The sequence below is a fragment of the Oncorhynchus keta genome, chromosome 25, assembly GCF_023373465.1.
Source record: "Oncorhynchus keta strain PuntledgeMale-10-30-2019 chromosome 25, Oket_V2, whole genome shotgun sequence".
NCBI classification, from domain to species: domain Eukaryota; kingdom Metazoa; phylum Chordata; class Actinopteri; order Salmoniformes; family Salmonidae; genus Oncorhynchus; species Oncorhynchus keta.
Window position 1 is genome coordinate 19,887,365 of NC_068445.1, and position 25,768 is coordinate 19,913,132.

General features: G+C 43.6%; 1 protein-coding gene across 1 annotated transcript; it reads left to right on the forward strand.

The window, feature by feature from the left end:
* The first annotated feature begins 2,701 nt into the window (after positions 1-2,701).
* kntc1 (kinetochore associated 1) lies at positions 2,702-25,709 on the forward strand. Its single transcript, XM_035736110.2, has 62 exons — positions 2,702-3,033; positions 3,306-3,450; positions 4,321-4,441; positions 4,535-4,650; positions 4,794-4,872; positions 4,972-5,049; positions 5,157-5,191; positions 5,304-5,414; positions 5,637-5,730; positions 5,889-5,941; positions 6,062-6,174; positions 6,299-6,353; positions 6,517-6,615; positions 6,859-6,902; positions 7,039-7,101; positions 7,201-7,276; positions 7,366-7,491; positions 7,849-8,015; positions 10,658-10,769; positions 10,903-11,046; positions 11,166-11,222; positions 11,362-11,433; positions 11,615-11,734; positions 11,856-11,999; positions 12,178-12,273; positions 12,394-12,497; positions 12,606-12,708; positions 12,789-12,923; positions 13,035-13,154; positions 13,379-13,451; positions 13,644-13,711; positions 13,828-14,129; positions 14,353-14,525; positions 14,730-14,830; positions 14,991-15,135; positions 15,278-15,334; positions 15,424-15,587; positions 16,143-16,247; positions 16,403-16,531; positions 16,639-16,755; positions 16,952-17,061; positions 17,214-17,427; positions 17,539-17,628; positions 17,762-17,927; positions 18,059-18,117; positions 18,301-18,517; positions 18,613-18,686; positions 18,901-19,111; positions 19,304-19,416; positions 19,553-19,608; positions 19,701-19,779; positions 22,247-22,371; positions 22,464-22,599; positions 22,724-22,819; positions 22,969-23,025; positions 23,162-23,216; positions 23,307-23,370; positions 23,560-23,689; positions 23,953-24,042; positions 24,221-24,375; positions 24,530-24,629; positions 24,889-25,709. Exons 2-62 carry the CDS (start codon positions 3,325-3,327, stop codon positions 24,916-24,918), a joined length of 6,624 nt encoding a protein of 2,207 aa, XP_035592003.1. The 5' UTR covers positions 2,702-3,033; positions 3,306-3,324; the 3' UTR covers positions 24,919-25,709.
* Positions 25,710-25,768: the final 59 nt, after the last annotated feature.

The window sequence follows — 25,768 nt, forward strand, 5'->3', positions numbered from 1 at the left end:
ACTGTGTGGCCACACATGACTCCACCACCATTATCAAGTTCGCTAACGACACGATGGTGTTAGGCTTAATCACCGGCGATGATGAGTCAGCCTACAGCGAGGAGGTCAGTGACCTAGCAGTGTGGCGCCAGGTTGGTCGTCAAAGACCCCAACTACCCAAGTCATAGACTATTTTCTCTGCTGCCACACAGCAAGAGGTACCGGTGCATGAAGTCTGAAACCAACAGGCTCTTGAACAGCTTCTATCCCCAAGCAATATGACTGATAAATAGCTAACAAAATAGATACACGGACTGTTTACCTTGTATCTTTATTGATCTTTTATTTCAATATTTGCACTGTCTCTATGCACTGTCACTCCAACACACACACAAACACACACTCCATTGTTTGTTCACTCACACATAATATGCACATACAGTGCATTCGGAAAGTATTCAGACCCCTTGACCTTTTCCACATTTTGTTACATTACAGCCTTATTCTAAAATTGATTAAATAAAAACAATTCCTCATCAATCTACACACAACACCCAATATTGACAAAGCGAAAACAGGTTTTTAGAAATTGTACCAAATGTATAAAAACACAACAGAAATACCTTATTTACTTAAGTATTAAAACCCTTTGCTATTGTAACAGTTTAGCTTCCGTCCCTCTCCTCGCCTCGACTTGGGCTCGAACCAGGGACCCGCTGCACACATCGACAACAGCCACCCTCGAAGCATCGTTACCCATCGCCCCAAACTTCAAGGTCTCAGAGCGAGTGACCGCACTGATTGAAACGCTATTAGCGCGCACCCCGCAATCCATTTCACACCGGTTACACTCACCCACCTTTTGACCTCCTCCTTTTCCGCAGCAACCAGTGATCCGGTTCCACAGTATCAATGTAACAGTATAGCTTCCGTCCCTCTCCTCACCCCTACCTGGGCTTGAACCAGGGACCCTCTGCACACATCAACAACTGCCTCCCACAAAGTATCGTTACCCATCGCTCCACAAATTCCACCCCGCAAACCATTTCACACCAGTTACGCTCTGAGACTCGAAATTGAGCTCAGGTGCATCCATCATCCTTGAGATGATTCTACAATGTGATTGGAGTCCACTTGTGGTAAATTCAATTGATTGGGCATGATTTGGAAAGGCACACACCTGTTTATATAAGGTCCCATAGTTTACAGTGGATGTCAGAGCAAAAACCAAGCCATGAGGTCGAAGGAATTGTCCGTAGAGCTCCGAGACAGGATTATGTCAAGGTACAGATCTGGGGAAGGGTACCAAAAAATGTCTGCAGCATTGAAGGTCCCCAATAACACAGTGGCCTCCATCATTCCTTAATGCAAGAAGTTTGGAACCACAAAGACTCTTCCTAGAGCTGATCACCCGGCAAAACTGAGCAATCGGTGGAGATGGCCCTTGGTCAGGGAGGTGACTAAGAACCCAACGGTCACTCTGACAGAGCTCCAGAGTTCCTCTGTGGAGATGGGAGAATCTTCCAGAAGGACAACCATCTCTGCAGCACTCCACCAATCAGGCCTTTATGGTAGTGGCCAGACGGAAGCGACTCCTCAGTAAAAGGCACATGACAGCCCGCTTGGAGTTTGCCAAAAGGCACCTAAAGGACTCTCATACCATGAGAAAACAGATTCTCTGGTCTGATGAAACCAAGATTGAACTCTTTGGCCTGAATTCCAAGCGTCACATCTGGAGGAAACCTGGCACCATCTCTACGGTGAAGCATGGTGGTGGCAGCATTATGCTGTGGGGATGTTTTTCAGCGGCAGGGACTGTGACACTAATAAGGATCGAGGGAAATATTTACGGAGCAAAGTACAGAAAGATCTGCTCCAGAGAACTCAGGACCTCATACTGTGGCGAAGGTTCACCTTCCAACAGGACAACAACCCTAAGCACACAAGCCAACACTGCCTTACTCCCTATCGTTCGCACAACTTAGAAAAACTACATTTTAGGGTTTTCCTCATGCCCTTTTTCATGACAATGCTAGCAGTCACTGAGTGAGTGACTGATAGGTATCCACCGACCAGAACATTAAGGGTGTGTTCATAAATTGCCTCCAGTGTCAGAGATCGCTTTGTGTCTTTCCTAAATTCAGAGCGTACACTGTCACTGGGCGCTCTGGCCAGTAGTGTTAATCCGAGTTCTGACCTCAAAGGAACTCAAGCCAACTGGCTAAAATTGGCTAGCTTGCTAGAGCGCAGAATAACTAATGATTTTTAGAACTCGCAACACCTTTTGAATATGACCGGCGTAAGTAAAGTCGGGGAAAAAATGTTATAAAATTGTTGCCAGCTGCACAATTTCAGTCACCAATGCTCAATATAACATGAAAACAGCCTAACCGGCTCTACTAGGGCAGGTAAATTGTTCGGATTGAGGTGTTCTGGTAATAGCTAGCCAGTTAGCTTGGGTGCTTGATTGTGATGGTGAGGACGGAACGCTCGGATAAACCATACTTCTCTGCCAGAGTGCCCAGTGTGAGCTTGGAACACTCCGAATTTACGAACGGACAATCTGACACTGCTGTGAATTTACGAACGCACAGAGCGCACTCTGGCACTCCAGTGTGAATTTAGGAACGCACACCTAATAGACAATATTTGGGTACAAGTGAGAACCCGGATGACCAATCAATGACCAATGATTGCGTACGCCTACTGAAGATAGTTGGAAATGAAAAAGATGGCTATTTGAATCAGCTTCCTCTTGGTTTGAGAACGACTTCCATTCCACCAACTCAATCTGGGGAGTGCAAATAAATATACAAAGAACACCATATCAGTTCACTATTATTTTATAATAACCTTTTATTATTTGAATTGAATGATTCAAATGAACTTTATCAGTTTGAGTTCAAGTATGCGCCTGTAACTACACAGGAAGTAAGTAGAGTTGTGTTTCTCTCGTTTTGGTCTTTGTTTTAAACCGCCAAATTCTGAATCCGCATAGTAGGGTGGTGTTGTGCTCAGTTTACCAGTAAACCGTTGTCAGGGTACCTGTAACCGGTGAGTTTGTTACCTCGATATAATCCAAATTATTTTATAACATGTCTATCTATACCTGTATGTAGTACATTTTGTATATACATATGTTTTACCTAGCTAATGTTAACTACGCTACTCCTTAGTTAACTGACATGACAGCAAAGAGTGGTGACAGCTCTGCAGTACTAGCATACCACGTAAATAGGTATAGTATATAAGTATATGCTAAGTAACTATCTAGCTAGCTTCCTAGTTATAACTGACCTGTTAGTGTCCCGTTTTTTAAAATCTAGGTAGGTGGACAGAAAAACAATGTGGAACGACGTTGAACTTCTAATCAATGAGGATACCAACACAGGTCGCCTTTGCAATGTTCGAGAGGAGAATAGTGGTCTGTACCAAGTGGATACTTTGGTCAAAATTGCCTCAACTGAAAAGGTAAGACCAAAAGTAGTCGATTAAACTCAACTCCGCGATTTACGTTGGAGCTCAGACGTCACATAAAAACTACCGTGCGCGATATTTTGTAGGGTGCTGAAATCAATAGTTTTTTTTAATTAAAAACGTAATTTTACATGTTGTCAGAGGTCCAGTCCACCTCCACCCACAGTAGTCGTCACTCAACTCGATCGTATGTAGGGAGTTGAGTTTAATTTTCTAGACGAAAAGTTAACGACTCTAACCACATGATTGATTACCTATACAGTTATGAATCACCTTCTAAGTGGACACAGTATACAGTGCCGGTGTTGTGCCGAAAATCTCCCCTCCCCCTTCTAATGTCCTTAATTTTGGGGCTAGAGTCAAATACTTTCTTTCGCGCACACTAAACATTTCAGAACAACTATGGCTGAATTATTATCCTTACACTTTAAAAAATACCAGTCGAATAATACATGGGAGAGATGACGAATTCTGGCAAAGAGATTGATTTATAGACTAATACAAAAAATCAGTAGCAGATTTAGGTACGTGTGACATGGGCAGCCCTGGGCGGCATCTTGCCGGTGGCTCGGGGCGCCCCGGGTGCGGGCGCTGAAGGGGGGATTCGCCCAGAGCGCCATACAAGCTTGAACCGCCACATACACTTGAAACAAATAGCCAAACCGAAAACTGCAGACCAAAATTCGTTCTGCTACTAAGATCAGTTTAATGTTGGCTAAACTGACAACTGAGTGAAGAGCAGAAAGCGAAGGGGGTGGGGTTCTGTCAGGGTGGAGATTTTCGCCACAACACAGGTATTAATTAAATTAATGATCGGCTCTTGACTCTTCAGTGCAAGTTGTTCACATTATTGTTTTCCTGCAGGTGTTGTCAGATCCTCAGCTTTACTCCTCCAGCAGTTCAAACTGCAGCATTGTTGTTGCTGATTCAACTGTTATCCTGTTCGACCTCAGCTATCAGACTATTTTGCTGCATCTTGACTTTGGTTAGTATCTCTTTTGTGTTCTGTGTGTAGATGTCTAATCAAATGATGTTTCATTATGGTGAATGATGATAATTAAAAGCATGTTTATTTCAGACTCTGATGTGGATACTGTGGATGATTGTCTGGACGGACATTTTCTGGTGGTTTGCGAGAGAAATGGAAACCTCCATCTTATCTATGTGCCTCAAAAGTGCACTCTTCTCACCATAGTAAGAGATGGGGCTGATCTCATATGCCCCATGATATTTCAGCAATTTAAATGTGTCAGTGTCATACGTGTGCCAAAAGTGCTTGCATGCTGAGTGCAATATATCTTTTTTTATTACATTTTTTATTTTTTTTACTCTTCTAGGCTTTGCTAAAGAATGTCCCCTCTGGAAAAGAGAAAACATATCGACATCTTATCCTACAGGAGGATAAGACATCTTTCGGTGAGTTGTTCATAGTTTGCCATTTCTTTGGAATACAATTATACAGTATCATGTATCAGTGTGTTGAGGTGAAAGGTTAAACCTTATCTTTGTTGCCAGGGATGTACCACCTGTTCCTTCTTACTCAAGATGGATTTTTTCACATCACAAACCTTGCCCTAGAGAAGATTCAAATAGGTATTTTAATTAGGTTTTCACTTGAGACCTGTTATAGTTTTCTTTCACTTGAGACCTGTTATAATTAACTTTCAATTATTTTAAACCATATTCTCTCATCTCTGTAGCTATTGAGAAAATGGACATTGGGGCTTTGAAAGAGGTATTTGGCTTTAACTATGTTGGAGATAGTAAAATAAACATTTAAAACCATATGAAGTCAGAATAATCAAATAATTAACCCCTAACCATCACATCTCATTGTTTCTCTCTAGCTCCAGTCTCGATTTAAGACAGACTTCTGTTCCACCAAGGAGATCCATGGAGGGGGATGTAACACAGCAGTGATGTGCAACCTTGGCAATGAAATCCACCTCATGATTGGGGTATGGTTGTGCGCAAGTAACTGCACTGCTTTGTTACAAAAGATTTGTATGTAAAATGCAAAGATAAATCCTTGAAAACATAATGCGAGAACTGCTGCCGATAATAGGAAGTTAGACTTTTATTCATCAAGTAGGCTATTCATACAGTATTTATTCAATTGTAACATTTTAACTTTATAGCTTCTCGCATGACTGATGTGGTTATGCTTTCTTTTTGCGTAGGCGGACGGGGAAGCTGTTCTAACCCACTGGAGATTGGATCATAGTCAGGGCACGATGTCTCTCTGTCAGTCCCTGGACTCCAGCCTAATACCAGGTAGTTATAATAACATTTAACTGTCTGGCTTTGGTTAAAGCTACACTACTTTTCTCCCTGAATTGCTTATGTATGTTATCAATAGTTAGGCTATAGCATTATTTTTAATTGTTGTGTATTAATGTTGCAGTCAAATTTTGCCCTTATCTGTATTGTAGGGGTGAGAAAGATTCTGGTGGTGGACAATCTCATGTATGTTCTTAGCACAGAGGTGAGTCCAGCTGTATGAATCTCCATCAATCAGTTTATAATTTAATTCTTTAGCTGTTTTGGTCATTAGAACATTTTAAAGTTGGACATTAATCTTTCTCTACCTTTCAATTGGTCTTAGAACATTCTGAGTCTTTGGGACCTGCATTTCCTCGTGATGGTGTGCTGCTGGCCTGACCTCTCCATCCATGACTTCCTACTCATCACAGAGTGTGACTCTGCTTCAATAGCCACGTATGTGTTCACTTCAATGCTATACTATTGTTAGACCTATACTATTTCTATTAACATGATGTAATGTTTAATTTTTAAATGCTTGTGCTGTAATGATTTTGAAAACAACCTGTCCTCTTCATAGGCAAGAAAGTGCCAGCACAAAAATCATTACATTGACCATGCAAGACAAAAGCCAGGTAACTCCAGTCTGTCTCTATGGTTTCTAGACAGCTACTTGTTAGTAATAGTCCCATCATGTACATACATTAATGCTCCTCTGGTATAAATAGTTGTAAGAATCATCTGAGGTCCTCTCTGACTGTGTTTGTTGATGGCAACGCCCTGTTTTGTTATCCTTAGATGAGGAGCCTGCAGGTGCGTTCTCTTCCCTCCATGACTGTCCTCTATTCTCTGGAGGTCTCCTCTACAGCCTGCCTGGTACAGACAAGAATAAGCACGGTAAACCATACATGATTATAATCCACTCTGATTGCATCAGATATCAGGTTCAGAAAGTACACCAAATTCAAAATGTGCCTGATTGTAACGCATTGGAATGGAATTTAAGTCTATTACAATACCCACGTCGCAAAGGATAATGGAACAATAAGTCATTGTTATTTTACTTTAGATTATGAAAGTTTGTCAGCTTCAGCATCCTACCCAACCTCAGTACATTGTTTTTATCCTTCTGAATTTCAGGACACTATATATTTGCTAGAGGGGATTTATGAGAATTCACAAAAGTAAGTGTTTCTTTGGTTGTTTAAGGACACGAGAGTTTCCCTGAGTAAATACTCAGGTGGTGGAGTTTCACAAATAACTTTGAATAACAGTGAATTGATGTGTAAATGCAATTCTCTTTTTTTTTCTGACAACTAGCTCTGAGGAGCATATATCCTCTGTCGTCATGAGATGCTTCACAGAGGCTTTGCCTGAGAACAGGTATAGTAGTGTCATCACGCACACAGCATATTTCCATATCCTTGCACTAGTTACATACAAGATGTCAGTATCAGTAAACACATATTTTTTTGTCCCCAGACTCAGCAGACTTCTCTACAAACACAAATTTGAGGAGGCAGAAAAGTTTGCCATAGCATTTGAGCTTGATGTTGAGGTTGGTGTAATTTTTCTGGGGTTGAAAACTTATTCTAACTAAAATGAATAATAAATGTACTTGACTGACCAGCCTCCTTGACCACCCAGCTTGTCTATAAGGTGAAGCTGGATTTTGTACTGGAGCAGCTGGCGTCAGCCTCTGTAGGTGGCAATGGGCAGGACGTATGGTCTGACCTGGTGGAGGAGGCAAAGACCAACCTGATGAAGATCATGGTGAGTTTTATCGGGGGGTGTATATAACAAAGCAAGATCAGACAGCCAGCTAACTTTCCTTAATATTCTGGAATATAAACATTGAATCTATAAACAAATAGACTTGAAAATGGGGATGGTATAATTCTCAAACTTTGACTGGTGTCAGAGAAAGGTATACGTTTGAATCACAAGCTGGCAAACCTACAGTAGATAGGGCCACAGTGTAATGATGTGCTATTTAACAGTGTGCAGGCCTTCTTGTTCCATACCAGTGTTCTTAAACAAGCCATCTACATTTTCAAATGTAAAAATTCCTTGAAAGGTTGAGATCAAATAAGTACACTGTGCTCATTGACGAGTGTGTTTGTGTGTCAGGATGAGCAGTATGTGGTGGAGTACTGCCTCAAGGCTCCATGGCCAACCTTTGACACTGCAGAGAAGATGCTGAACCATGCCGCCTCCCGCTGCCCCTCCTCACAGATCCAGGAGGCTCTGGCTAGACTCGCCACCTTCTGCTGTCTCCACAGCCTGGACAAGTTCAAGTATGTTCAATTTGACTGTAATTCTATGCCTGGCTTGCTAAAGGGTATTGAGTATATGTATTGTAACTGTGTAAATTAGGGCCATGCCTGTACTTGCATTCAGAAAGTATTCAGACACCTTGGCTTTTTCCACATTTTGTTACATTACAGCCTTATTCTAAAATGGATTAAATAAAAACAATTCCTGATCAATCTACACACAATCGGGGCGGCAGGGTAGCCTAGTGGTTAGAGCGTTGGACTAGTAACTGGAAGGTTGCAAGTTCAAAACACCCGAGCTGACAAGGTACAAATCTGTCGTTCTGACCCTGAACGGGTAGTTAACCCACTGTTCCTAGGCCGTCATTGAAAATAAGAATTTGTTCTTAACTGACTTGCCTGGTTAAATAAAGGTAAAACATTTTTTTTTTTTTTACCCGTAATGACAAAAAGCGGAAACAGGTTTTTAGAAATTGTACCAAATGTATGAAAAAACATACCGGTACCTTATTTACTTAAGTATTAAGACCCTTTACTATTGTAACAGTTTAGCTTCCGTCCCTCTCCTCGCCTCTACCTGGGCTCGAACCAGGAACCTTCTTCACACATCAACAACTGCCTCCCACGAAGCATCGTTGCCCATCGCCTCAAAAAAAAAACGTGACTTGCAGAGCAAGGGGAACAACAACTTCAAGGTCTCAGAGCGAAAAAAAACAATTTAACCAAATCTACACACAATACCCCACAATGACAAAGCGAAAACTAGTTTTTATACGTTTTGCAAATGTGTTAAAAATAAACTGATACCTTATTTACATAAGTATTCAGAACCTTTGCTATGATACTCGAAATTGAGCTCTGATGCATCCTGTTTCCATTGATTGACCTTGAGATGTTTCTACAACTTGATTGGAGTCCACCTGTGGTAAATTCAATTGATTGGACATGATTTGGAAAAGCACACCTGTCTAAATAAGGTCCCACAGTTGACAGTGGATGTCAGATCAGGTTAAAGGAATTGTCTTTAGAGCTCTGAGACAGGACTGTGTCGAGCCAAAGAACTGGGGAAGGGTACCAAAATATTTCTGCAGCAAGAACATAGTGTCCTCCATCATTCTTAAATTGAAGAGATTTGGAACCAACAAGACTCTTCCTTGAGCTGGTCGCCCGGCCAAACTGCACAATCGGTTGAGAAGGGACTTGGTCAGGGAGGTGACTAAGAACCCAATGGTCACTCTGACAGAGCTCCAGAGTTCATCTGTGGAGATGGTTGTCCTTCTGGAAGGTTCTCCCATCTTTACATTTACATTTTACATTTAAGTCATTTAGCAGACGCTCTTATCCAGAGCGACTTACAAATTGGTGCATTCACAAATTGGTGCATATTATTATCTGTAGTAAAAAAGCAATGGGTTAGAAGAAGCCTACATAACCACCTGTAAAGTCAAATTCAACATCCATTTATGGCCAGCTACAGTCGGAAGTTTACATACACCTTAGCCAAATACTAATCCTAGTAAAAAAATGCCCTATCTTAGGTCAGTTAGGATCACCAATCTACTCCAAGAATGTGAAATGCCAGAACAATAGTAGAGAGCATGATCTACTCCAGCTTCTATTTATTTCATCACACTCCCGGTGGGCCAGAAGATTATACACTCAACTAGTATTCGGTAGCATTGCCCCTCAAATGTCCAACTTGGGTCAAACACCTCGAGAAGCCCTCCACAAACCTCCCACAAAAAGTTGGGCGAACTCTGGCATACTCCTCCTGACAGAGCTGGTGCAACTGAGCCAGGTCCGCAGGCCTCCCCGCTCGCACACGCTCCCTCAGTTCTGCCCACAAACCTCCCATGGGACTGAAGTCGGCCCCGTGATGGCCACTTCAATACCCCGACTTTGTTGTCCCCAAGCCACTTTACAGCACTCCACCATTCAGGCCTTTATGGTAGAGTGTCTAGATGGAAGCTGCTCCTCAGTAAAAGGCACATGACAGCCTGCTTGGAGTTTGCCTAAAGGACTCAGACCATGAGAAACAAGGTTCTCTGGTCTGATGAAGAGGAGTCTAGTCAGGATTGAGGCAAAGATGAACGGAGCAAAGTACAGAGCGATCCTTGATGAAAACCTGTTCCAGAGTGCTCAGGACCTCCGACTGGGGAAAAGGTTCATTTCAGCAGGAATGTCCTCGAGTGGCCCAGCCAGAGCCCGGACTTGAACCCGATCTAACATCTCTGGAGAGACCTGAAAACATCTGTGCAGCGACACTCCCCATCGAACTTGACGGAGCTTTAGAGGCTCAACAGAGAAGAATGGGAGCAACTCCCCGAATTCAGATGTGCCAAACATGTAGCGTCATACTGAAGAAGACTCGAGGCTGTAATCGCTGCCAAAGGTGCATCAACAAATGACTGAGTAAAGGGTCTGAGTACTTAGTTATGCTAATGTGATATTGCAGTTTATTTTGAATACGTTTTGCAACATTTCCTGAACCAGTTCTTGCTTTGTTATTATGGTGTATTGTGTGTAGATTAAGTAATAAAATAAAAGCAATTTATTTCATTTTAGAATAAGGCTGTAACGAAAAGAAAAAAAATAGAAAAGTTGAGGGGTCTGAATACTTTCCTAATACACTGTTTAATTTCCTCCTGGTTGTTTCCCTCCAGTGGAATCTCCTGGATTGAGTTTCTGAACATCACAGACTACGTTGGGGACATGCTGTCCCACTTGAGAGAGGGAGACCTGAAGGGGGCCCAGCACCTTTGGCTTAGACACGAGGTAACACAAATTCACACAATCAACTGTTGCACCATAAGACATCTAAAGGAGTTTCATATTTTTCTCTTGTAATATGTGGATTTTACTGGAAGATAATTGATATTTGTCTGCTGTTTCTGTGGTTATCCTGTAGGGAGAGATTGCAGTGCAGTTTGATGAGAGAGGTCTTGATGCTCTGCTCAGCTCCTTTCCAGAAGACCTTCCATCCCAGGACCTTTGTCTCTGGCTTAGGAGTGTCATTGTGCCCTTTGTTAGGAGAGTGGTACCTAGAGGACAGGTACAGTGGGCACTCACCATATTCTGTCAGGGCAGAAAACAGATCATGATGACATATGTTTTGATCAGTTTGTATTTCCAGTATTTTGTTGTCAAGGCTTTTGAACGATGTGTATGTAGAAAATCGTTGCGAGGTGGTTGGAGCAGAGGGCCAGGATTCTGGAGTTAACAGAAAAGGTAAAGCCAGCACCTTTTCATTGCTAGACTTGAGGAATAATTCTGAGTGCTCTAGTCAATAACTTGACTGATGTAGGTGATCACACACTTAAACATTTCCACATTTCTTCTGCCCCGTCACACTATTCTGTTCCTATAGGGAGACTGGCCCCAGAATGGACTGAACTTGGCGGAACTTGGGTTGCCGTCGTTATGGATGTGGATACCTTCTGTAAGCTGCATTTTATCACCTCTTTCCTTTGGTTAATTTCACTGTCATCCCCCTCACTTCCTGTTCCCCTATGCGCTCTCAATTCATGCTCACTTTCAAACACTGGATGTCAAAATGTTATATGCTTAGTCATTGATTAGTAGGAAGTAACCTATCCTGTAATTGTGATTGGTGGTCTCAGGACGATGACTATGGTTCAGAGGAAGTGGAGCACCTCAAGTCCCTGGTCTCTAACCTCCGCCAGCTGCTGGACCTCTACAACAAGTACAACTGCAGGCCCTCCCTGTCAGTCTTTGAGAAGGTCTGTGTGTGACAGTCATCTGGGGATTGTCTGATTTGGATTCTTGTCGTTTTAAATCTTGTTGAAATTCTTTGTTATTGTACATGGTATCTCTCTTTATCTGCACTGTGGGTATGTTTAGGCAAGTATCCGCAGCGTAGCCTTCCTCATGCTGGATAAGGTGCCTGCCCCAGAGCTGATCCCTGCCACGGTGGAGGGCAGTGTCGGGCCCTACAGCCTGGAGCACCAGCTGCCCCTGGATGAGCTGCTGCTTCAGTACATCAAGGTGTCTACCCATCTACCAGGAGACACACTTTACTATGCTTTTTTTTCTACTTGGCTGCAAATTAACTTAGCTGCTCATATTGTAAATGGTTGTCACTCTGGATTGTTGATTGTCAGACATAATCTGGTTTGAGTCATTACGTGTCATTTTTGTCTTATTTTTCTCTCTATCCCACTAGGATCTGCTGGAGCGCTGCAGCTCACAGACCACTACGTTGTTCACAGAGTGGGAGGCCAAAGCTGTGGCTGTGCTTGGCTGCATCACGGCCACTGACGTGAGTTTATACACTAATTAACCACTTCCTGCCCTTCAAAGCTTGGCCACCAAATGGGATTGTAGATTTATGTACACGCCTTGATTGACATAGTATTCAACTGTGCTGTACCGTGTACAGCTGGTGGTAGACGCTGTGCTGGAGATCATGCAGAAGGCCGTGGTGCCCTGGACTGAGGTAGTGGAGAGGCTGGTCCAACAGCACTTGGAGATGGTGGGACCCAAGTAAGACTTACTGATCTGATCCTCCTCTGGTAACAGAGAGCCCTAACTCTCACTTGTTGCAGGCTTGTGGACTGCTTGGGTTCTAATCTTCCATAACCCATCCCACAGGCAGGAGCTTCTGAAGGAAAGCTACCGTCTGATGGAGATGAGGAAGCTGCTCAGAGGTTACGGGATCCGCAACTTCAACCTCTCCAACAACACTCAAATCATGGTAGGACTTTCAGGGTGTGTACAGTATGTAGATGTGTATATTTATGTAATTTCTGATCCATGTTGATTCTCCCTTTGTAGACACTGGTGAGGTACATCCTCAAGCAGGACCTCCCCACCTCCCTGGAGGACTCTCTGAAGCTGGCTGGGGCCTACAAACTCCCCACCTCCCAGATACACATCTTATACCTCATCCAGCTGATTAGCCAGAGCAAGGTACAGTATGTGAGCCCAGCCTTCCCATGGTGGCTGTTGCTTTCTGATGGGGAATCTCTTTTGTTCTGTGTGTTTCATGTGTATAATGTCTGTGTTGCATCGAAATTGCAGAGCGAGCCATGTGTGACACTCCTGAAAAAGCTCGCCCCCGAGGAAGCGGAGTGTGTGATCGAGAGGTTGGCTAACTGGGCACGACTGGAGCTGCAGGACAAAGACCATGTGTCTGAGGAGGTGAGCTTCTCTCGGGAGCAGTAGGGGTGTATTTGCATTCAGCAGATTTAAGACTATTCCAGGTCTATCATACGTTTATATTTGCACTGACATCTTCTTTTAATAGGTTTAATATAATTTAGAAATAGTGTTTAGTAGTGAGGTTCTGTACATGCCATTTCTCAATAGGAGTATACTCTTCATGCAGAGTCACTTGGGTTCTTATTGTGGCCAATTTCTAACAGCACAAGAAGCACCAGATGGTCGTAGCACAAGTGATGGTGGAGGCACTGACTTTCTTACAGCGGATCCAGAAAGGTTGTGGCAGCTTTTAAACTCTATCAATGTAATACTTGAAAAGACTGATTGCTAAACCTCCCAATATTGACATCATCTCTCGAAGAATTGAACATTCAGTGTATGAGGTCTTGATAAACTGTGAGTGTACCAGAGTTTGTGTGGATGTGCTAAGAAACTTTACCGCGTTAATGTTAATTCTCTCCTGTTTAGGGGATGCCTTTAAAAGTGTGGATTGCGAGAACAATCTGATGATGTTTAAGGCGATTGCTCACCTACAGGTAAGGTTCAATCATGGAATGATTTAGCAGAATGTGAGATGAAGGCTTTACCTGACTCACTGTTTCTGGTCTTTGACCTCCTGTGCTGAAAGGATCCTAATCTACTACATTTACAGGAGGACTTTGACATCTTCCTCACCCCTAACAACTATGAGGACCCCAAGGTGCGAAAGCAGTTCCAGGAGTATCACATCACAGCCTATGAGAACACCCGTGCTCGAGGTCCCTCCAAGAGCAAGGTCACAGCCACCCCCATGGTGGCCAACGACCCTGACGGCAAGACCAAGAACATCTCCACTGAGGCTGGCCTCCGCCGCTTGGCACGGCAGCTCCAGCGCACGGAGCAGGAGCTGTGGGCTGACTTGGCCCTGCGTGCCCTGGGGGTCGGCAAGGTCGACAAGGCCCTCAAGATCCTCAGGTCAGGGGGAAGGGGAACCAAGTTTAGGGGGGTAGTAAAGGAAAGCAATGCCCATGTTCCTCACTTTTTACATTTTTTTAATGAAGGCTTGTCATAATCTGAATATCTCATCCACAACATTGAAGTGTTTGATGGTAGTGTGTGCCTTTGCACTAAATTAACTCTGGGTACCTCCCTAACTGTGTCTCTCACTCCTTTCAAACCCATGACCCTGTCCCCATAGTGAGCTGTATAAGCACCATGGTACCACCAGCACAGGGAAGGTGCTTTTCAGTGCTGCCCAGAAGCTGTGCCAGATGCTGGAGGCAGACGTGCCCATGATCCTCCCTGAAGGCGTGGACCTCCCAGCAGTCATCCACAAGCTGGCCTGCCAGGCCGTCACTGTCTGCCACTCAGGTACTGTACAGCACTAACACCCTGAGCCTGGAGGCTAACCCAAGTCTTTATGGGAACTCACACATTTCATTTTAGAAGGCGCTTATCCTCCAATGGTTTAAGTGTAAGTAGTTCACATAAAGTGACACTGTATGACTTTAGCACCCTAGTAAGTGATACCTCTGACTTGAGTATGTGCTCCCTATTCTTTCTTGTTTCTCTCAGACCTGCTCCTGGACTGTGTGGAGCTGTGTAAGAGCACACGGGCTGCCATGGATGTCTACCACCAGTGTCAGCTGTCAGACAACTATGGCTTCATAGCAAAGGTGAGTGCCAGTACGACACTTCACTTTTCCCCATCGGGCTACCAGATTCCTACCAGAGTCTTCAATGACAACCCTAATCAATAGATTATAATATTAGACATTCACTTAATCTTTGTTCATGTTAGGTCATCAGGCTTTAATGTCACTGCCATATGTTCAGGATTTGTCTCTGGCGGCTGAAAGGGACCCGTACTCCCAGTGGAGCTTCCAGGATGTCTTTAAAGAGGACTGCATCATCCTGGACCCCGTGTCTGTCCTGCCAGTCCAGTATGAGATCACCAACTGTCTGCTGCCCTTCTCCTCAGGTACCTAAAATCCTGCAGACTAAGTGTCTCGTATCTGGTATCTTTTTAACATTGTATCATGTGTGATGTTATTCTACTTTATAATGCCCAAGCATTGTTATTGATTTGAATTGCATTTAACTCATGTTAATTCATGTTGCAGATAGAAAGCTTTACCCACTGGACTGCTCCTGTCTTTCTCACTGCTCTTTCCAACAAGGTAGCTACTGCAGTTTCCTGCAATTAATAGATGGATATAAATGCAGTTTTTATGCACCCTTAGCCTCATGTGTCCTTGTCCATGTGCAGATGCCAACTTCCTGAACCCGCTACTGGTGCCCCTGGCCTCCATGCATCAGATGCTGCAGGAGTGTAGTCAATTGGAGCTGGCCCTCCGACTGCTGGTCAACTCCTTTGGCAGCTGTCTGCAGCACGTCACCTCCAACATCATGAACATCAAGCTCGGCATTCAGGTATGATGACTACAGTACAGTATCAATGTCCAGATTGTTTTTCAGGTGTTTTTAAGTGTTTTCTGTAGCAGAGGTATACTAATGTACATTTGTTGAGTGAGCAATTTTTTGTAGCGTAAATGACGAACATACAAAAGATTACACCTGAAGTATAACAGTAGGATATCAGTGCAAGAGTTTTACCACATTTGTACAAAATAGAAAACAAACAATATAAAAAATTAAAGGGAAAAACCAGACTCGAAAACAGGAAAAAACCCAGTGTGGTTCATGTACCCCTGTATGCCTCCCCACCTGGTGTTTTCCAGGTGTTTTGTACAGATAGTCTACTTCACTAACACATGAAACTAAGGAAATTGACATCAGTCAGGGGTGTACTGTAGTGTCTCACCTGGAACCATGAGCAAGCAGTCCCTTGATCTTTGCATTTCTGTTGATGTTGCTACATATCTCTGTCTAGATTTACACTTGTCTCACTGCAGCTGTGTCTGTTCTCTGGACCACTATTCTATATTGTGAAGGGAAGTATTTACATTTTATGTGTTCCCTTTTCAGCTCTATGGCCCGCAGGCCCTGCAAAAATATAGGGCGTGCTTGAGTGATTTGAGAACAACTACTCTGTCCTCTATCAATGCTGTTGCAATTGCCCTCCTGCACAAGGTGATGTGAGATTTTTGTCCTGGATTTCAGGGGAGGATGTCTGACATTCTTCTCTTCAATAAAATTACATTGTATTCCGGCCATGCTGTATGTGTAATTTACAATAGACCTAACATGATTACTATAACAACTGGTGTTTTTACTCTGTGCAAAAGGTGTTTAACTGGAGAGTGGTGGATTGTGACCTGGCTATTGGACTCTGCACTCTCCTGTCCAAAACCGAGGTGTTTAAGATACTGTGGAAGGTGATCGACAACACTTGGCAAAACTATGATAAGATCTTGGTAAGATCATTATACTTATATACTGTCATTATCTGTTCCATCTTGAATGGTTTGTCATTGTTTTGATTCATGTTGTGTGTGACAGTCGATATGTCCATGATTTTCAGGCTGTGGCTATGGTGGGGGCCCATCTCTGTAACTTGTACAGCGAGCAGGAGGAGCGGAAGAAGTTTCTCTCGGTCATCACCGATGCAGAGTGGGGGATCGAGCTGGGCAAATTAGGGGTGTGTTTATCTTCAATGTTTTTTTCCCCCCTATCTATTTAACATTTGCAGTCTTTCAGACATGGCTGGTTTTTTGAAGAAATCACAATGTTAAACTTTGTGTTAATACCTGTTAATTAGGTGCATTCTTAACGTAATCTACCCTCCCTGCCTTGCGAAAGGACTCGGTTTAAACGCCTTGTCTCCCTCTTCCCAGATATCCATCCAGTCTGTGTTTCGTCAGTGTCCGGAGATGAAGAGTAACCTCATTCCTACCCTGGTGAAGAACAAGAACACCACCCCTGAGATTATCCTCCAGTACTGCAGGTGAGCTGTTATAGGAAGTCAACATGCTACTTCAATCTTTAGTTTTTGGGTCTGATACTACTGCATGCTTTGTAGTTGCCTATTGCTGTCTTGTGACGTTACGCTGTAATTAATGAGTGTATGTATGTCCTGTGTGTTCCTCCTACCTGCAGCACCTTTGATCTGAACAGAGACGAAGTGATAAACCAGTACATCACCACCCTGCTGCAGGAGGAGGAGGAGGGGGGAGGGGCAGCAGACCCTGGGGCGGGCCAGGGGGAGCAGCCGCTAGGGCATGCAGACGCCTTGGAGAGAGCTCTGCAGATCATCCCTATGCTGCACAGCACCAGAAACCTCACCATCAGCCTCAGTGCTGCCATACTCAAGGTCTGAGCATACACAACTCTCAGCCTAGGTTTAGGGGTTGATGGTAGGACGTAATGATGTGTAGAGGAAATGGAGTGTTTAACTAGCTCTTGTGTTCCCTTTCCTCCTCAGCTAAGTCCATATAACTATGAGAGGATTGAGGGGGTGCTCAGGATCATACAGACAGCTGATGAGCAGATCACCAGCATCTCAATCAGTCAGGTGTGGCATCTTGATTTCTACTGTGTCTTTGTGCTACATACCTCTGCTAAATAAGTGTAATCCTCAATGTCATATTTTCTTTGGCATTACGATCAAGTCTCATCCACACGCAATACATTTCCCTCATCTCCAGGCAATAGGTCTGCTCCAGCACCTGAAGTCCTACAAGCGCATCTCTCCCCCTACAGACCTGGAGAGCAGCCACCTTCTGGAGAATGGCCTGGAGCCCTCGGCCCTGGCCAACATCAGACTGCCCTTCCACCTGCTCATGCAGACCACCAGCTACTGGAAGATCCTCTGTGAGTACTATACTCAGTTTAAGCTTACAATGTTCATGTGGTCAATAAGAGTTCATAAATAAATGATTGAGTGGACCTTTTGCATACTCTAGCTCGTATAAGGATTTGACAGATTCTCTTTCTGTGTTTAGCTCCAGAGCTAAGTGAGGAGACCTTTCCTACTCTGCTTCTGATAAGCAAGCTGATGAAGGTACAGTACTCTGCTCCACTGGTGGCTGTGGTTTATACTGTACATTACTGTTATGTTTGTTTTTAGATATGAGTGGTAAGCCTACCAGAATTTGAACTAATATTGGCGATGTATTAGTTGTTTCTATTGACTTTAATTTGGTCACCTGTGAATTTGATCCTATGTCTTCCTGCCTTCTGTCAGGTGAGCGTTGACAAGCTGTACATGTCAGCAGTGAACCATGTGTTTGAGAAGAGTATGAAACCCTTACTCCTCGAGCAACATAAGAGGAGGCAAAAACACACCTCCAGCAAGGAGACCTTCAAGGTGGCTAAGACCATCATGGGGTACATTCACTGCATCCAGAACCCAGAGTGGGCCGCTGCCACAGCCCATAAAATCGCTCAGGAGCTGCCGCCAGGTCAGACCGTTAGCCAGTCAAAGTGCCATGCCGCTGTTCATGGAGGAGCCGGCCTCTGCATCAATGTTCATCCTATTCACCTTTCTCTGCTGTAGGCACTGAGAAGACCCAGTCATTAAAGTTCTGCCTAGCTCTTGGTGACGCATGGCTGAAGGACCCAAAACTTGAGGTTAGACCACATGTTTTGTGTTTAGATTGTGTTGATGCTCTGCGGTCCTCAATGTTGAACTATTATAGATGTAGTTATATCTATTATGTCTGCGTCAGCTGCTTGAATTCAGGATACCCAGTCTTGTCTTCCCTTTCATGCTTTTTTTCTTTGTATATCTAGTCCATTCTTGTAGAATAAAAATTCTCTCCCCTCCGTCTTGTCCCCTGAGCAGGAGGCAGCGCGGACCAGGGTGGAGACCTTCCTGTCCAAGCTGAAGCTGCAGTTCCAGCGCTCAGCCACAGAGAACGTCCTGATGTCCAGCCAGCTGAACAGCCCAGAGCACCTAAAGCTGACAGGGCAGCCCGCCCGCCTCATCGTCATCCTTTACGAACACAGCAGTGTAGAGCAACGCTTCAGGGGCTCTGCTGGCCAAACCCACCCTGGTGAGCCCTCCACCATAACCAGACCAACCACATGTAGGCCCCCTCTTATTGCCATATGGCTCCATGTACCTGTCTGGAGGGTTAAGTGGAGCTACAGAATCACTGTATTGATGATATGTACTGTAGTCCTTTTAGAGCAAAATGGAACCAGACTATTTTCAGATTAAACATTTAATTTTTTTGTATGACTAGACATTCACGCTGTATGCAAAGAAATAGCAGCCATCAATAGCGTGGATTTTCTGAAGATCCGAAGCATGCTGCTGGAGAAATGGATCTGCAAAACCGGCCCAGCTGTAGCCAAGGTAAGTCCAACCTTACACTGTCTCTGATCTGCCACAGGTAGACTGGATGAGCTCATCACTAGGGGGGAAAATAGTCATTTTGCATGACATTTTGGAGTATGTGATACATCCTAACCGAAGGCTCTTTATTTTGAAGGACATCAACAACCAGGATTGTGTCAATGACATTCAGGAGGATTCAGATCTTATGAGGTAGCTCCCTGCATTCATCACTTGACTATCATAGCCTTACAGTTCACTATAGACCATTAACAAGGGATGTCTCCCATGTCCCCCTCTCTCAGGGTGGTGTACCTACTGCAGATCTATTCCATGGATGTGGGAGTCTGTCTGTTGAGCCCTATCCTCTCAGCAGAAACATGGGTGAGTTGGTAGATGGGATAGGTCAGGATTGATCTATAGGTTCCTATGTTAATCATTACAAGTTCCACATTTAGTTTGGAATTGGTGGGCTGGTGGGAAACAGTAGGGGGCTTTACAGAATTGGCTAACACTTAACGCCATGTCATGACAGCGGACATAACTTGTCATGACCCATATTTTTACACCTGTTGTGACATATGTTGCGTTATTTTATGGCTGGTTATGACACTTACATAAGTGTCAACCCACATTTATTCAAATAAGTGTTTTTTTCCCTGCCAAGAATTTTCCTTTCATGGAAAGTTTGTTTCTTAAATTATTTTGTTGTAATGAATTCTTTAGTCATGTTTTTTTTCATCATATTTTAAATAATTTGTAGAAAATACACTATGACAGTGTCACGAAGCATTATGACCATCGTAATCATATAAGCCAGATAGGCCTATCACGTACATGACCGTATATCAGTCATCAGTCAAAAAGAGGGTGTCTTGTCCTGCTCCTGCATTCATCTCAGTCATCAGCAACAGAGCATTGGGGTAGATTCATGTCTGACATCAATGTGTGTGCAATTACAATGACAATTTAACATGGTACATTAAAAAAATTCTATATATATATATATATATATATATATATATATATATATATATATATATATATATATATTGCTCAAAAAAATTAAGGGAACACTAAAATAACACATCCTGGATCTGAATGAATGAAATATTCTTATTAAATACTTAGTTGAATGTGCGGACAACAAAATCACACAAATTATCAATGGAAATCAAATTTATCAACCCATGGAGGTCTGGATTTGGAGTCACACTCAAAATTAAAGTGGAAAACCACACTACAGGCTGATCCAACTTTGATATAATGTCCTTAAAACAAGTCAAAATGAGGCTCAGTAGTGTGTGTGGCCCCACGTGCCTGTATGACCTCCCTACAACGCCTGGGCATGCTCCTGATGAGGTGGCGGATGGTCTCCTGACCTGGACTAAAGCCAACTCCTGGACAGTCTGTTGTGCAACGTGGCATTGGTGGATGGAGCGAGACATGATGTCCCAGATGTGCTCAATTGGATTCAGGTCTTGGGAACGGGCGGGCCAGTCCATAGCATCAATGCCTTCCTCTTGCAGGAACTGCTGACACACTCTAGCCACATGAGGTCTAGCATTGTCTTGCATTAGGAGGAACCCAGGGCCAACCGCACCAGCATATGGTCTCACAAGCGGTCTGAGGTTCTCATCTCGGTACCTAATGGCAGACAGGCTACCTCTGGCGAGCACATGGAGGGCTGTGTGACCCCCCCCAAAGAAATGCCACCCCACACCATGACTGACCCACCGCCAAACCGGTCATGCTGGAGGATGTTACAGGCAGCAGAACGTTCTCCACGGCGTCTCAGACTCTGTCACGTCTGTCACATGTGCTCAGTGTGAACCTGCTTTCATCTGTGAAGAGCACAGGGCGCCAGTGGCGAATTTGCCAATCTCTGTGTTCTCTGGCAAATGCCAAACGTCCTGCACGGTGTTGGGCTGTAAGCACAACCCCCACCTGTGGACGTCGGGCCCTCATACCACCCTCACGGAGTCTGTTTCTGACCGTTTGAGCAGACACATGCACATTTGTGGCCTGCTGGAGGTCATTTTGCAGGGCTCTGGCAGTGCTCTTGCTCCTCCTTGCACAAAGGTGGAGGTAGCGGTCCTGCTTCTGGGTTGTTGCCCTCCTACGGCCTCCTCCACGTCTCCTGATGTACTGGCCTGTCTCCTGGTAGCGCCTCCATGCTCTGGACACTACGCTGACAGACACAGCAAACCTTCTTGCCACAGCTCGCATTGATGTGTCACCCTGGATGAGCTGCACTACCTGAGCCACTTGTGTGGGTTGTAGACTCCGTCTCATGCTACCACTACTGAAAGCACCGCCAGCATTCAAAAGTGACCAAAACATCAGCCAGGAAGCATAGGAACTGAGAAGTGGTCTGTGGTCACCACCTGCAGAACCACTCCTTTATTGGGGGTGTCTTGCTAATTGCCTATAATTTCCACCTGTTGTCTATTCCATTTGCACAACAGCATGTGAAATGTATTGTCAATCAGTTTTGCTTCCTAAGTGGACAGTTTGATTTCACAGAAGTGTGATTGACTTGCAGTTACATTGTGTTTAAGTGTTCCCTTTATTTTTTTGAGGTGTGTGTGTGTGTGTGTGTGTGTGTGTGTGTGTGTGTGTGTTTGCTCTATAGATAAGATATATTTATAAATACACTGACACATAGGCTATGATGTAATGGAATGTTTTGCCTTTTGTGGGTTTTGACACTTGTAGGTGTCACAACAGAAATAAATTAACTCAATATGTTACAACAGTGTTATGACTGTTACAATGCTCGGTGTCACGTAAAGTGTTACCCAGAAGTGTGTATGTCAGTGTTGAATTCCCATTGTTGATATCTTCCTAGCCCCTCAGCAGTTCTGGGCCACGTCTTACTTTCTGCCACCGGAGTCGGGCCCTGCTTTGTCTCATCCACATTGCTGACCCCACCACCCTGGAAACACAGCTACACATCCCCAAGACACAAGTCCAGTAAGCGATCCTCGCTCTGATAAAGGCCAGTAGCCATGACTGATTGTCTGTGCCTGACTGCTGCTGTTCTGTTGCTGTTTTTCCTTCTGCAGGTATTACCTGAAGTGCTACATCTACCTGTCTCAGCTGGAGGACCTAAACATCCCTTACACAGTGGAGTCGTTCCTCAACAGTCCCAAAGAGGGCATGGTCAAGGGACTGTGGAAGAATCACAGTCATGAGCCACAGGTAGGCTGACTTGACCAATGTACTGGATGCTTTAGATGATTTCAGTCGGTTTCATTCAATGTGATGCAACCAAGATGAGGTAGTCAGGTTTGTATTGAGCTGAAGTTGCCTCCTGTCTCTGCAGGCTGTGCGTCTGGTGGCAGACCTTAGCCTGGAGTACCAGGTGTTTGACCCTCAGCTGTGGAATGGGTTACTGCAGAAACTACTGGGCTTCAACATGGTGAGAAGAGGCAGTCCACACAGTTTCAAGAACAATACTACTGCTAGAAATATTAGATTCTGCAGTCTGTCATGTCAATGAAGTTATATGGCAGTAAGACAGGATATGTTGTGGTGGCACCAAATTTGGTATTCCCATCTGCTCTTCAGATAAGCGACTTGCAAAAGGTATTGGAGGCACTGGGAGCTGTCCCCTCTCTCTGGCAGGTAATTACCACCAGGTTCAACGTGTCTCAAGGAGCCCATTGTGTACATTTTAAGGAGAGAAAATTCACAGCCACCACCTACTCTTTTGGCTTGGACAGTTGTTGTTAAAGCTGTATTTTTTTTTTTTTTCATCCAGGTCTCCAGTTTTTCCAGGACCTGGAGAAGTATGATCCTGGCCCCATTTGTATCAGGTAAATTAATCTATTAGACCACAACTCAAAAACATGAGGGTGAGGTGGAGAAAGTCAGCAAAATCACTGGTTATGTTCTCTGTCACACAGCATCTCTTCCTCTGAGCCCCCAACAGCAGGCAACCCTCTACAGGACCTTTGTTCTCCTCCTTAAGTACGTTCTGTTGCTTTATAGAATAGGTTGATAACGATTTCCAGAACTGTCACATAGGGATCAAGAATGGTGTCATGGCATTACCATGGTAACATTACTACACAATTCCTCAAATCTTTGACAAAGTGCTGATTCATCCTTTATTCTCCATGTCCCACTCATCCCAGCATCTTCCCTGGTCTCTGGCAGGTGCCCTTTCCTGTTGAATCTGGACCTGATAGGCATCGCCAATCGCTTTGCCCAGTTCAGTCTGCCAGGCTTTGCCCTAGGTGCCCTCCTGCTCATCCCTTGTGCCAAGAGGAAGGGACAGCAGATTCAGGTGATGCAGTTGGGTCTGGGTGTTCCATAAGGATAGTGGTGGTAGTGGCACACCACCAGCCCCCTAACACATCTGCCCTTTACCAAATTGTTCTCTGGATCTTTTTAGATGGAATTACATAAAATTGTTTTGGTTTAATAATAGCCACAAACTGTCCAAGACTCTGAATAAAACTATTAAAGGTATTGGGAGTGTCTATGCATGAGTCTCTTCCCCTTGTTTGATGTGCTTACTGTGTAGTGTATATGATTGCTCCCTCCCAGGGCCTCCTGTCAGCATGTAACCCCATTACCATCCTGGAGCAATTGGATGAGCATATGAACACTGGGGAGTTGGCAGGGGTTCCCTCACAGGTGAGCTGCAATCACGTTCTCTTATTGCCTTCATTAGTTAACCACTCTTGGCTCTACTGTATTTGTGATTCCATCTGTTCTCCATAATCTTTTACACATTGGATTATTTTGTTTAGTTGTTGAGAAATGTTGTATGGAATTCAGAATGTGTCATTAACTAATTTCTTCTCCACCCCAGATAAGGGACACAGTCTTGATGTTCATTTGCCAAAACAGGCAGTACCAGAAGCTGTGGAAGACCAAGTACTTTAATCTTCTCAAGCAACACATTGTGTCAAGTGGTGACTCCAACCAGGTGAAGAACCTGGTAGATCATTTGATCTCCCACAGCTGGTAAGTCCTCAAAGCAGTAATTTTACAAGCATAATTTTATGTATAATTGAATGAAAATGTTAACATCACACTCCAGGCAGGTATGAGCAGAGAAATGTTTGTTTCTAATATACGTAATTACTTTAATCCTTACCCTTTGACCTCTGGTGTTCAGTGAGGAGGATGCTAACTCCCTGGCCCATGAGTATCTGAAACACAGGGAGCGTAAAGGGAAACTAATACCAGACATGTCCCCTGCGTCCAGTGCCCTGAAGGTAACTATAGTCGGCAATCCTATATAACATAAATTGTTACTAATGTGAAATTAAATAAATATATGCCATTTAGCAGACACTTTTATGCAAAGCAACTTAGTCATGTGCGCATACATTTTTTTTTTTGTATGGGAGGCCCCAGTGGGAACCAGACCTAAGATCCTGGCATTGTAAGTGCCGTGCTCTACCAACTGAGCCACACAGGACCACTAATATGTAATTTCACTTTTAATTTTTATTTTTTGGGCTTGTTTTGCAGAGGTTTCTCAGCATCGATATAGATAAGTAAATGGTGTGGATATGAACAGGATGAAGAACACATATGGGACATAACATATATTCACAGTATGTTTATTCAAATGTGTGTCTCTTTGGGCTAGAAATGCAATGTTTGCACTTACTGTCTCCTTATTCAATCTATTCACATGTAATATTCACTGTATCTATTTTATAAAGAACTACACACTAAACATTGTTTCTGTTGGGAAACGTTATAGTGGAATGACTAATGACATTTTTATTACAACATACAGTTATCAAGCAATATAAAAAGTTGTCTACTGTTATTTTAGTTAAAGCAGCAATTAACATTTACATTTTAGTCATTCAGCAGACGCTCATATCCAGAGAGACTTGCTTTTTACCTTCAATTTCCTGTCCTACACCATACCAGTCTCTGTCTTGCCTACATGTGTGAAAACATTGATTTTCTTAATTCTGTAGTAAAAGATCTAGGAAATGAAGGCCCAGTGCAGTCAAAATGAGTTTTTCCTGTGTTTTGTATCACATTATTCAACACTTAATGAAACTAACTCAAAGTGTGAAACAATTTGGTCAGCCATCACCAGGCTGTAAATTAGTTATTAGATCAATAAGAAAAGTTCAAAACCTCTGCCAATGACTGCTAGTTATTAGTTTTTCTCTCCCCACTCATGCCACTCGTAGACAGTCCTAGCAAAATTCTTGCTTGAGATACTGCTTTCTTGCTAAGAAGCTATTTTTGTTACTTGACATGTCTGTATTTGAACATTACAAACCATCTACTTGGTACTATCCAAATAAAGTGTTACCTAAATAATATTTTCAGGCTCTGATTTATATGTTATGATGTTCCTGTCACATAGGAATTATACAGCATT

Bases quoted from the DNA above. Each gene is read 5' to 3' on its own strand.
- kntc1 (XM_035736110.2), top strand. From the start codon at position 3,325: ATGTGGAACGACGTTGAACTTCTAATCAATGAGGATACCAACACAGGT. The intron at 7,102-7,200 runs GTATAGTAGTGT...TTTTGTCCCCAG, and splicing joins GAGGCTTTGCCTGAGAACAG to ACTCAGCAGACTTCTCTACA. The intron at 17,062-17,213 runs GTGAGCTGTTAT...TCCTACCTGCAG, and splicing joins ATTATCCTCCAGTACTGCAG to CACCTTTGATCTGAACAGAG.